Raw genomic sequence first — 10,868 nt, forward strand, 5'->3', positions numbered from 1 at the left:
TATATAGCTAACGCCGATACCACAGAAAACGAGTTGGGCATGCATAACAGGATATTATCTATGTGATAGGATACTCAGAAGCCAAAGGTAGGACAATACAGCTACTATACCGATAACTACACATGAGGATCGACGAGATTCTTTCAAACAGAGAAATGAAAACATCTTTTCCCAATTGCGATAGGCAAGATGCGACTCCTGCAGGAAGTCTTCACAAGCTGAGAGATGGTGATGGATATTAATAAGGAGCCTTATGTGCACAACATTATTCAAGCGAAATTCACATTTAAAAAGAGAACATAGTGGCTTAGCAGGGCAGAGAGCAAGTTCTGCAGGCGAAAGTAGTGTCTGGTGTGAATGAAAAAACTCCCTCAAAGAATATGAACATAGCCCTGACGAAGCATGGAGGTGACAGCTAAAATATGGAGTAACTCGAAATATAAATAAAGGTTACTTTTTTACCAGCTCAAATGTGTCCGTCAAAATTGCTAGACGCAATATTGTCGATCGTTAGGTAGTATGAGTCAGTGTGGACAATGACATGACTTCCACGTAAGATTTTGTAGATTAGGTAGCCACATCATAACAAATCTGCAGTTTAGGGAGTACATCCATCATAATATTAGTACTAATACCGAACTAGATCGTGACTATACAGATCTGCAAAAGCATCGGGCTCCAACAACACATTCCTCATGGCTGAACACGAGACAACTGGGAAAGGAGACATTCAACATTATACGTGGAGAAAAACGCGACGATGGTGAAGGTGAGAGGGAAGAAATCAATTAAATCCAATAGGGTGGCCTAGCTCAGCCTTGCAGGCGTGTTCACTCTGTATGAATTGTTTTTGCTAATGTTAAATATATTGTTCTATCCACAGCCTGAATGTATTCACAATCATATATTGATAATTGTTACGATACGATGAGTCAGTTTGGACATTGATATGACTTTCACTTAAGATCTTTTAGATTAGGCAGTCACACAATAAAAGCTCTACAATGATGTGTTTCACTGACACAACTGCCTTGGTTTGAAGCCATACAGAGAGTAGTTTTTTCACACCAAAGTAAATTGAGTGCACGCGAGATGACGGTTCCCGACATCTTTATTTTCAAAGGAGACCATCTTGAGTCAACTCCTCTTCTTGATCTTTATTATTGACCTTCTAGACAAATGTTGATCTATGACACTGATCAGACGACGTGCCATACCACATCTTTCAATTGAATAGTGCTTCTTTCGGCAAAAGTATCCCACTGAAATTAACAATAGCCATCTCTCCAGGTAGTTTTGAGAAGAGACTATAGCGGTAAATAAATCCCTAAAACAAATAGCTCTGTAAATCTTGAAATTTGATGTTGATCACATTAGCTATAATGAAATCACACGGCTGAAGATGTTCGGTCACACTTTTGGACCAGATCAGTAGTGAAAAAGGCGTGCTCTATGTCTCCTGCGATCGCCACCCATTCGTTTCTCGAAACATTGGTAATTTATCAAGTATATCTTCGAACCTCTCTGCTTCTGACCTGTGGCTATAAATATATCCCAGAAATGAATGGTTCGTAAGGTCTACTACAGTGGTATTTGCCTCATTTGTTTGACTGAAGACACCCCAGGTGAAGACCATCGATCATACCGTGCTAATTATCCCCTGCGACTACAAGCCTGTTCAGATCAAACACTACACGACATACCGAGAAATTTCCAGACATATCTTTGAGCTTCTCAACATCTAACCTCTGATTTGCTTGAGTTGATATCCTTTGGTTATAAATATGTTGCGGGTGAAGGCTCTTTCAAGATCTGATTATTGGTTCTATATATATTGGTGAACACAATGTGTCTGGCATGCCGACCAATATACTATGGTCTGATGCTTCTTAGGACCAAGAACCTCCTGGCACGTTGAAGTTAAGGCTTCTTTTATACCTTTCCAGTTGTCCTCCAAAGTAGTTTCTTGTTCATTCAGTAGATCCTGTAGAGCCTGGAACCTGTTGTTGAGAGTTATCTTGAATTCATGGAGCTTGTCAGTATCTCGAAGGAAGGCTGTATTGAACCTTTTTAGTGCTGTTTGTCCAGTTGTCCAGTCTTTCTTCAGCTTCAGTCTCATCTTGGCCACAACCAGGTGGTGATCTGAAGCTATGTCAGCTCCTCTCCCGGTTCTCACATCTTCCATTGATCTTCGGAATTTTTTGTTGATACAGATGTGATCTATCTGGTTCTCTGTGGTGTGGTCCGGTGAGATCCATGTAGCTTTGTGTATGCGCTTGTGTGGGAATATTGTGCCGCCTATAACCAGTTTGTTGAATGCACATAGGTTTGCAAGTCTCTCCCCATTTTCATTCCTCTCTCCTAATCCATGTCGTCCAATTACATCTTCATATCCTGTGTTGTCCACCCCAACTTTAGCATTTAGATCTCCCATCAGGATGGTCAGGTCCTTTCGTGAGCACTTCTCTATAATTGATTGCAGCCTTTCATAGAACTGATCTTTATCATCGTCGTTGCTATCATTGGTGGGTGCATAGCATTGGATAACGTTCATCGTGATCCCTTGCTTCTTTGTTCTGAATGATGCTTTGATTATCCTGGGTCCATGAGATTTCCATCCAACAAGTGCATTTCGTTCTTCTTTGGACAGCATTAGAGCAACTCCCTGAGTGTGTGGAGCATTTTCCCCTTCGTGACCGGAGTACAGCAGCATCTCTCCTGTACCTAGCCTTTGTTGTCCAGTTTGTATGCAATGGGTTTCGCTGATTCCGAGTACTGCCAAGTTATGTCTCCTCATTTCCATTGCTATTTGGCTGGTCTTCCCTATCTCCCACATTGTCCGGACGTTACATGTACCTATAAAGAGTGTTGCTCTGGTTGTTAGAAGGTGCATCGGTCTCGTGGCTTCCGAAAAATTTCGGCTTTCATCATGAGACGTCATAATTATTCCTTCAACCCCCCCGGGACGGAGTTTAAATGGTTTGAATTATTTTTCCTGGTTAGCGTTTTTTCAACGAGTTAGCTTTACTACGGGATGGGGTCGCTAACCCCATGACCAACCCTCCTCCTTTACCCGGGCTTGGGACCGGCACTAACTCTAGAAGAGCTACAGGCGGAGTTTTCGGTTCATATGTTAAGCCCTTATACTTTATTCTAGATTCTGACCAAGCTAATTCGCCTATGCATTATGAGTCATATTTTGATCTTGTTAATTATTCGCGTGATAACCTTGACTACCTTTTCATATGTGTGCATGTGTATGCACACTTCACATCTTATTCATAATATATCTGTCATTCATTTTCATCTGACTATAAATGTTGAATAATGCTTGCTTAAATTGAGTTGGCTTCCCCGCTATCTTCAGTACGCGTCATGTATACTTCGCTCGCTTACACTTGCTCATGTGCTCACAGCTTTCTGGTCTGCATCATTTATCAATAAAAATGTAGTTGCCGCTTCTCTTTGCCTTCTGATATTACGCACCATGAAGACTTGTATTATAACGGTTATTGACGTGAATTATGAACGAAGCACGGCACTAGACACCAGTGTAGTGAACGTTGACACCAATAAATTTTTTGTTCTTGTTCTTTTTTCTTTGATTTTCTGGTTCCAGGCATTTCGCTTTCGATTATTGATACGTACTACTTATATCCTTCGATACCGGTAGCATACGTCAAAATATTTCCTTAAATTAAATAAGAACGATTGGGGGGTGCTACTGCTATCCGCCGAAATAAGTAATATGTATCATATGGATCATCTTGCGGGACTATAAATTATGGAATAACTTTGAGCGACTCTAAAGCGCTCTGAAAATGTCCACCTACTAAGACTAAATACCGAATACAAACCAGTGTGAGTAAGTAAAATAGTGATTTATGTTTGATGGTTAGTTTCAGTGAATAAATTTAGGATTTTCAAAACGATCTGACATCAGCTATAATGCCATCTAACCAGATAAATAATTAGATTTTGCTCCGAAATCCGAGACCTGTAATCTTATACATGATTGATTCATCCGATAATCATAGCGTCGCCGATCAGCTATCCAGAACTTCTAAATCCTCCTGATGTGCACATGCATCTGCGTCTCCCGTTATTTTCCACTGGATTTACAACTTTAGTCGGCAGTTCACCTACATACAGTTTAAAAAGTGGAAATCCTGAAACGATCTTGCGGTACTCCACTAAGTATTGGTTTCCAGGTGTAGCACATGGAATTTATTCTTACCTTCTGTCTACGACCTACTAACAAATCCTCAAATCACTTCAGGGAAACGTCCAGCTATTCCTAGATCTTCCAGCTTCAATAGCAGTTTATTTTTTTCACACTTAATCAAACGTTTTGCTGAAGCCTAAGTGAAGACAACCGCTGGTTCGGCCAATCTATAGAATGGATCAACCTATAATCAGAAGGGGTTTTGTGGAGATGGTACTAATATTCAATGGTTGAATTCGCGAGTCATTGTCTGATTTATTAGTAAAGACGAATGTTTTATTAAGTTACTGAGTACAGATTTGTAGAAAAATTGGTTCAGAAAAAGATTTCCGTGCTGTCTCACATATTAATTTTGAAAGATTTTCGTTAGTTCTTTAGTTCGACAACAACAGTATCACAAAAGTAATGCATTCATACCTTGACACCAAGCGATAGTAAAGTCATTTGTGTGGTGGACCTTGAAATATGAACGCCAACACAACTGGTGTGTAAATACAAGGAATACGTCCGTTGCAAGTGTCTGGTGTGTGAAATGACATTCATTTAAGAATACTCCACGTCACTTTTTAAATCTTACACGTAGGTTCTGAAACCCTGATCTATTGATATTACAATTGTAGAGCTAATGAAATTGGTATATGAATGGTGTCTTCGATATTGATTGACAATTTGGAGTGACTGAAGTTAACCCATCGCATTTTTGAAAATCTGTGTCACTGAATGAACTACACGATATCCTTGGTGGTAACTGTTTGGTGTTTAATTGGCGCTAAATATGTATTTCCGTCGTCCATGGTACATTACATCCCTATTGCATTTACATCTAAATTTCCGATTTAGTGGACATTTTTTAGTACGTTAAACAGTTCTGCGTTTACTGATAAAACCCAGTTGTTCTTGTCCCGTTGATTCGGGAAATTCTTCAAAGAAAGCCAAGTTGAAGCTCTGGAAACACTGAGAAACATCTTATTCAATAGACGTTCTGCCAAAGGCATCTAGAAAGTAAAATGTCATATGACGTGTTTCTCGTGGGATGATCACCTATACTGCTGCTTTGTTACACAGCGTTTTAGGAATTTCCGAATGCCTGAGTACATCTTAAATGCTATAAATACCCTTCATCTTCTGTACATAAACGTACTTTTGAAGTAGAGAGTTTCATCCACATTTTCTTTTTCAGGTTCAGTTTTCTGCGTAGATTTAGCGTGACGGTCACTAGTAGAATTTTGGAAACCGACTTTAGCGTTCATTTAGAAGACATCAGTTTGTTTATTTCCACTCCTATTGTTTTCATACTTTTAATTCATATTTCCATCTATCGTGAATAAACAGTTTACTGATAAATCAGATTTTTCCAAGATAACCATGATTTGAGCTTTCAAAATGAACATTGAAAGACTACACTTGTAATCAAATTTGCTCAAAAATAGAATTTCAGCGATTTCAATGAACAAAAAAATGCTCTTATTTTATTTTTGGAACTATTTATTGTGTGCCACTGCTATCGTCAGATATACGTAATATGTATCATCAATCCAAAGTATAATGCCTGGAGTCAGAAAATCAAGGAAAAGAGAACAAGAACAAAAAATTTACTGGCGATCACGTTCACCACACTAGTGATTCCGTAGGCTTCATTTTCAGTAATTAGAAACTCTGATGCTCTAGGTTATTCGTATTGCTTTGACAGGTTGAATTTTAATGATCACTATATTGACTGATTCAATGGACAATTATTACATGCTAAACCTAATGTACCCAAAAGAGTCTTTCATGGTACTGATGAACATAAAACTACCTATGCTAATAAATAGTTCTGAAACTAGTTACAAATTCATTTTTATCATCTACTGATTACAAACTACATCACTCAAGTTGAAATTGTTCATCATTTAACAAGGAAACAGTAGGATAACCAAGTTGATTTTGCATCTGCAGATCTTCAACTTCACATTCATTACACGTGTTAGCTGAAAACAGCTTCCAACTCTAGTGAATGGGTAAATTTGTTTTGATGCTAGCTATTTCGCACTGGTTATCAAAGTATACCTGTAAACATGACAAGATATATACAGCCAGGCATGTTTGATATTATGTTGCCCAAACATACATTCAAAGACCTTACGACAGAGCTATGAGCCTCAGAGTTCCTACTACGCCGTACATTTTTCGATGTTAAATCAGTGTTTACGAAATACCAAAAGTCAACCTTCCTTTCTTATTACTTGTTTTACCATGTTCTTGTCGATGTATAACATTCTTCAAATAGTCAAATATAGATTACCAAACATAGTCATCATTGAATCATATAAACAAACACAAAGTTCAAATAAGATATCTCTTTTTAATGAATTTATTATAAATCGTCCAGTTTGAAACTCAATTCGTGGAAGAAAAGAGGTCTGTTATCTGAATGTCATATTTTTATCACATAATTTTGGAGAAACATAGATTACATGAAGAAGCACAGAAATATCCTCAAATGTAAATTTCACAAATACTTAATAACAAAAGCATTAAACAAGATGCAAGATTATTAATAAAAATAATTCGATTTAACAAGTTGATTTGAATTCGAAAATGGTAGAAATAGGAATTTGGATGGACAGTCTCCAAGAACCGGGCAGTTGGTGAAATTATGAGTCAGATTCAAGCAGAGCCGTATCTCTTCCAGGCGTCCCGTATCATTCTACAAAAATGAAAGAACAGTAGAACTTAGACAAAATTTGATAATGTCCACAATCAAATTCAGCTCTAAATATATCAATCAGCATCAGTTAATCAGTAAACTCCATATACTGGAACGATGGCTTGTTAGATGATCTCATTACAAATAAGCGGTGTGCACTATTCATAAATGACGATTGTCTACTGATTATCGTCCAACCTATAACACGTAAGATTACTATAATTGTCGCATTCGCTTTCATGAATATCTAATTATTGTTCAGACAACGTTGTTCCATAATCACTGGGAGGCCAAATCTTTCTCTGTTACGAATCACCGATGAGAGTTACACGTTTGCCGACTTCTTTACTAGTGTCAACAGTTTCCTAATATTGTGTTAGGTATTGCAAATGTGTTTAGATTTGTTGATCCATTTTTACACTTCATATAATTCAGTATTTAAAATCAACTCCACTTATTGTCTGACTATATTCCTGTCTTCAATTTCCCAAGTGTCATTTGCAAGTGATGCAACATTCTGAAATGCCGAATGGTAGTATAAGTAAACGTGTATTCTATACGTGTGTAAGGGAATCGATTACTGACTACTCATACACTTACCTTTTTTTTTATATTAGTGCATCTGAGAGAACCATTATGACCGAATTTTTTCTTCAACACATTCTGTAAATCGCTTGTCTGTGCATTTAAAACAATACATTATTTAAAATGTGAATGAAGTATGGTGATTAAAATTGTTTCGGAATAATAATTATTTGTAATAGGGTGGTAAATTAAATGAAGTGATGTCAGAAACGATTGCGAATGAAGTCATATGGATATGAGACACGAGTGAAGAGGGAGGGGAGATATTTTCAAGTTTGATGTAGTGAAGACACACAGAGGCGGCCACATGGGAAAAACTTTCCTCTACATATAAACAAAACTACTAATAATAATGCTACCAAAACTTCTAATTTTTATACTAGTACTATTGATTCTCAGTCAGCTTAATAAAAAAACAACAGCCTTCATAACTTTCGATTCTGACATAATCAAATTCGTGTACCATTCCCCGTGGTGGATGTGTGAGTATTCAGGTGCACTTAGTTTCCTGAAATAATAGTGATTTACCTAGAGTGGCAACTAATTTACTGTGACTGTCCGTTGTTCGTTGAAGTTCCAAATCCTTGTTATGTTCAGTTCAAAAGACGTGGACATTCGATTCATTCAGTGATCACATGAGTCTAGTGTGTTTGATTATCATGACAGATTTCATACAGCATGCGCATCACCTCAAACACTTAGTAGTTCTCTCTTTGAGTCAGCCTATTCTGTTAAAATATCTCCTTTAAGTGCAATGGAATCTCGTTATTCAACAATGAACGTTGACATGGTTGATTATTCAACGACATATTTCTTTCAATTATGTTCACATTCTTTCTGCTCATGCATATTTAGAGATGTGACCAATGCTTGAATTAACCAACATTCCTGCATTTATATAATCCAGCCCTTATGATAGTGTGATCGTGAAATTTGATTTTTGATCTCAGTCTATTTATCAGTTGATGAGGAAACTTACATTATATTCTTTGGTAGCATTTGGTGTGATGTTATATTTCATTAGCGTTCTAAAATAATTTAAAAACAAAGAGAAACAAAGACACGAAATGAAGTCGTATAATTTAACAAATATTCACTTGCACAGTAACATCACTCAGACATTGGTAGTTTGATCAATCAATACAGATATCAAGTTATATGCTGCTGTCAATCTGATAAATAGAACCAACTGAAAAACCTCAACTTAGTCGGAAATGGACATTCGGGATTCGACTTATTGGACACAAAACATCTGTTTATAGTTAGTATGATGAGTCTATTTCACGGGTTGATCAGGATTGTGAGGGTGATCAGTGTGGCTAACTACATCTCTAATCAGTACTGAGACACACAACTTTGCAATAATTTATGAAAATGTAATCATAAATTTATTACAAAATGAATCACATACTTCAGTAGATTCGCGTCCTTAAACAGTTGAAGACCAAATTTAAAGTAACCGGTTTGATTATGCACCAGAGGATCCTGAACTGCACATAAACCATGTTTATTAAATTCATGTTCCCTAAAAGAGAACACAGTTGAAAACAATTCATACAATAACCATATGTCATTTAAACAATACACGATAATGGCCAAAAACTGTCTTCCAAAACAAACATCGTAAATATATTATTGGTTGAAAATTCCTCACTTAGGAATATCTTAAAGTTGAAGATTGAGCACAAAGTGCCCAATCATTTGTAACTTGATTTTCGCGTGTTGTCTTATTCACAAGACCTGTACGCCAATGAAACCTATTCGGTGACATATTGAAAATAGGAAGGACAACATGATAGCTTCCAACAAAATGAATTCATGGGAATGATGTAGAAAGTCTCTTGTCACTGTGGTCACACTCATCAGTCAACAATGCATATAGTCCATAATTGATTAATACTTACTGATTATTCAGCTTCCTACGGACATAGGAGCTCATTGTCCCATTTTAATCACTGAATCACACTTCAACGTAGTACCTATTAAAATTTCTCATCTCCTCAATGATGATTGTGTTTACGGAGTACGCTATTAATACAGGTTACATTGGAGAATGTGGTCAGAAATCTATATCGTCCAATCGACAACAGATGTTGCATAGTCAAAGAAAGAAATATTCAATGAATGGAATATTATTAGTTCCTTACCAGAATGTGAATGGAGAACTTAAGTTACTCAAACTTGGCCAATGTTTTTTCATATCCTCCAGTATTCCCTAAAATAAAATCACAGAATGAATCGAAAGAATGGTCTCAATAAATGATAGTATCGAAACAGCCATGACAAATAAGTGAATTTGAAAATGTTTGATCGGCTAACAATTTTTGTTGGTAGAATTACTGTCAACTTAAAAACATATTTTCCCCAAGTGATGATGGTCGTTCGAGAATCAAAAATCGATCAAACTCCATCAATATCTACTCGGAGCGAATGACTATCAACTCAATCACTACCAGTCAGTGGTTGATTCAAATGTAGTAGTTTGCACGACAATTTCAATACACAGTCGATCGATACACGAATTCACACAGATATACAATATGAGGTAGTAAGAAGAAGTTTTAAATGATGAACTGAACATCTTACTCACCTTCAAAAGTGTAATATTAAATTTTTCCGTACCAGTACAATTTGGACGTTTGCAAGGTAAAATTGTAGGCCTAAAGATAAAGATATACACAGTACATTACAATTAACCAAACATTCACATCTATTCACTGACTTGCATGTTTCGGAAACGTGATCACCCATATCTAATACTAAACAGCTATAATGTATGTAACATTTGAAGTAATTACCTCACAGTAGTTGGAAGGTGTACATAAAGAGCTCATGTTAATTTTATCAACGACATTCAACTATTTTCTAGCATGCACTATTGTTGTTACGCTGGTCAGAAATACTACTGTTCGTCTGTGAAACAGTGAAACTTAGACCATACAGTATTGTGATGCAAATCAATGGGTTTTACAATTTGAATTCAGTTAGCCGTATGTTCTCACTGAGAACAAATAGTCAATGAACAGCATTAGCATCATAATTCAACACTAATTCGTAAATAATAAATTCAGTGCTTTCAAGAATGCTGTTTAAAATGAATGTATGGCGGTGAAATGTTGAGAGCTGTAGGCATTTCGGATGAGCTCTTATTATGAAATCGTAGTGATAGTCATTAGATCAATTATAGCAAAAAGAAAGTTCACAGAGATGATGTTCAATGATTTTCCATGCTACTTTTAATACATATTGAAAAACATTACGCACGCACATATTTCAAAGATCAAAAGTAATCTTACCACAATCCATGAATAGTGAAATCATTCAAACCTGCCGGTATGGAACGCTGAAAGAGAGAATTTCAAATAATTG

The 10,868-nt window shown here is 36.6% G+C and overlaps 1 protein-coding gene across 1 annotated transcript; it reads right to left on the reverse strand.

The window, feature by feature from the left end:
• Window positions 1-7,502: 7,502 nt before the first annotated feature.
• Smp_168300 (putative ribonuclease t2) lies at window positions 7,503-9,438 on the reverse strand (the record flags this gene model as incomplete). The annotated part of the gene is made up of 4 exons (XM_018792928.1): window positions 7,503-7,592; window positions 8,479-8,527; window positions 8,911-9,024; window positions 9,404-9,438. 4 exons carry the CDS (start codon window positions 9,436-9,438, stop codon window positions 7,503-7,505), a joined length of 288 nt encoding a protein of 95 aa, XP_018647492.1.
• Between the last annotated feature and the right edge of the window lie 1,430 nt (window positions 9,439-10,868).

Source organism: Schistosoma mansoni, chromosome 1, assembly GCF_000237925.1.
Source record: "Schistosoma mansoni strain Puerto Rico chromosome 1, complete genome".
In the NCBI taxonomy this organism is placed as follows: domain Eukaryota; kingdom Metazoa; phylum Platyhelminthes; class Trematoda; order Strigeidida; family Schistosomatidae; genus Schistosoma; species Schistosoma mansoni.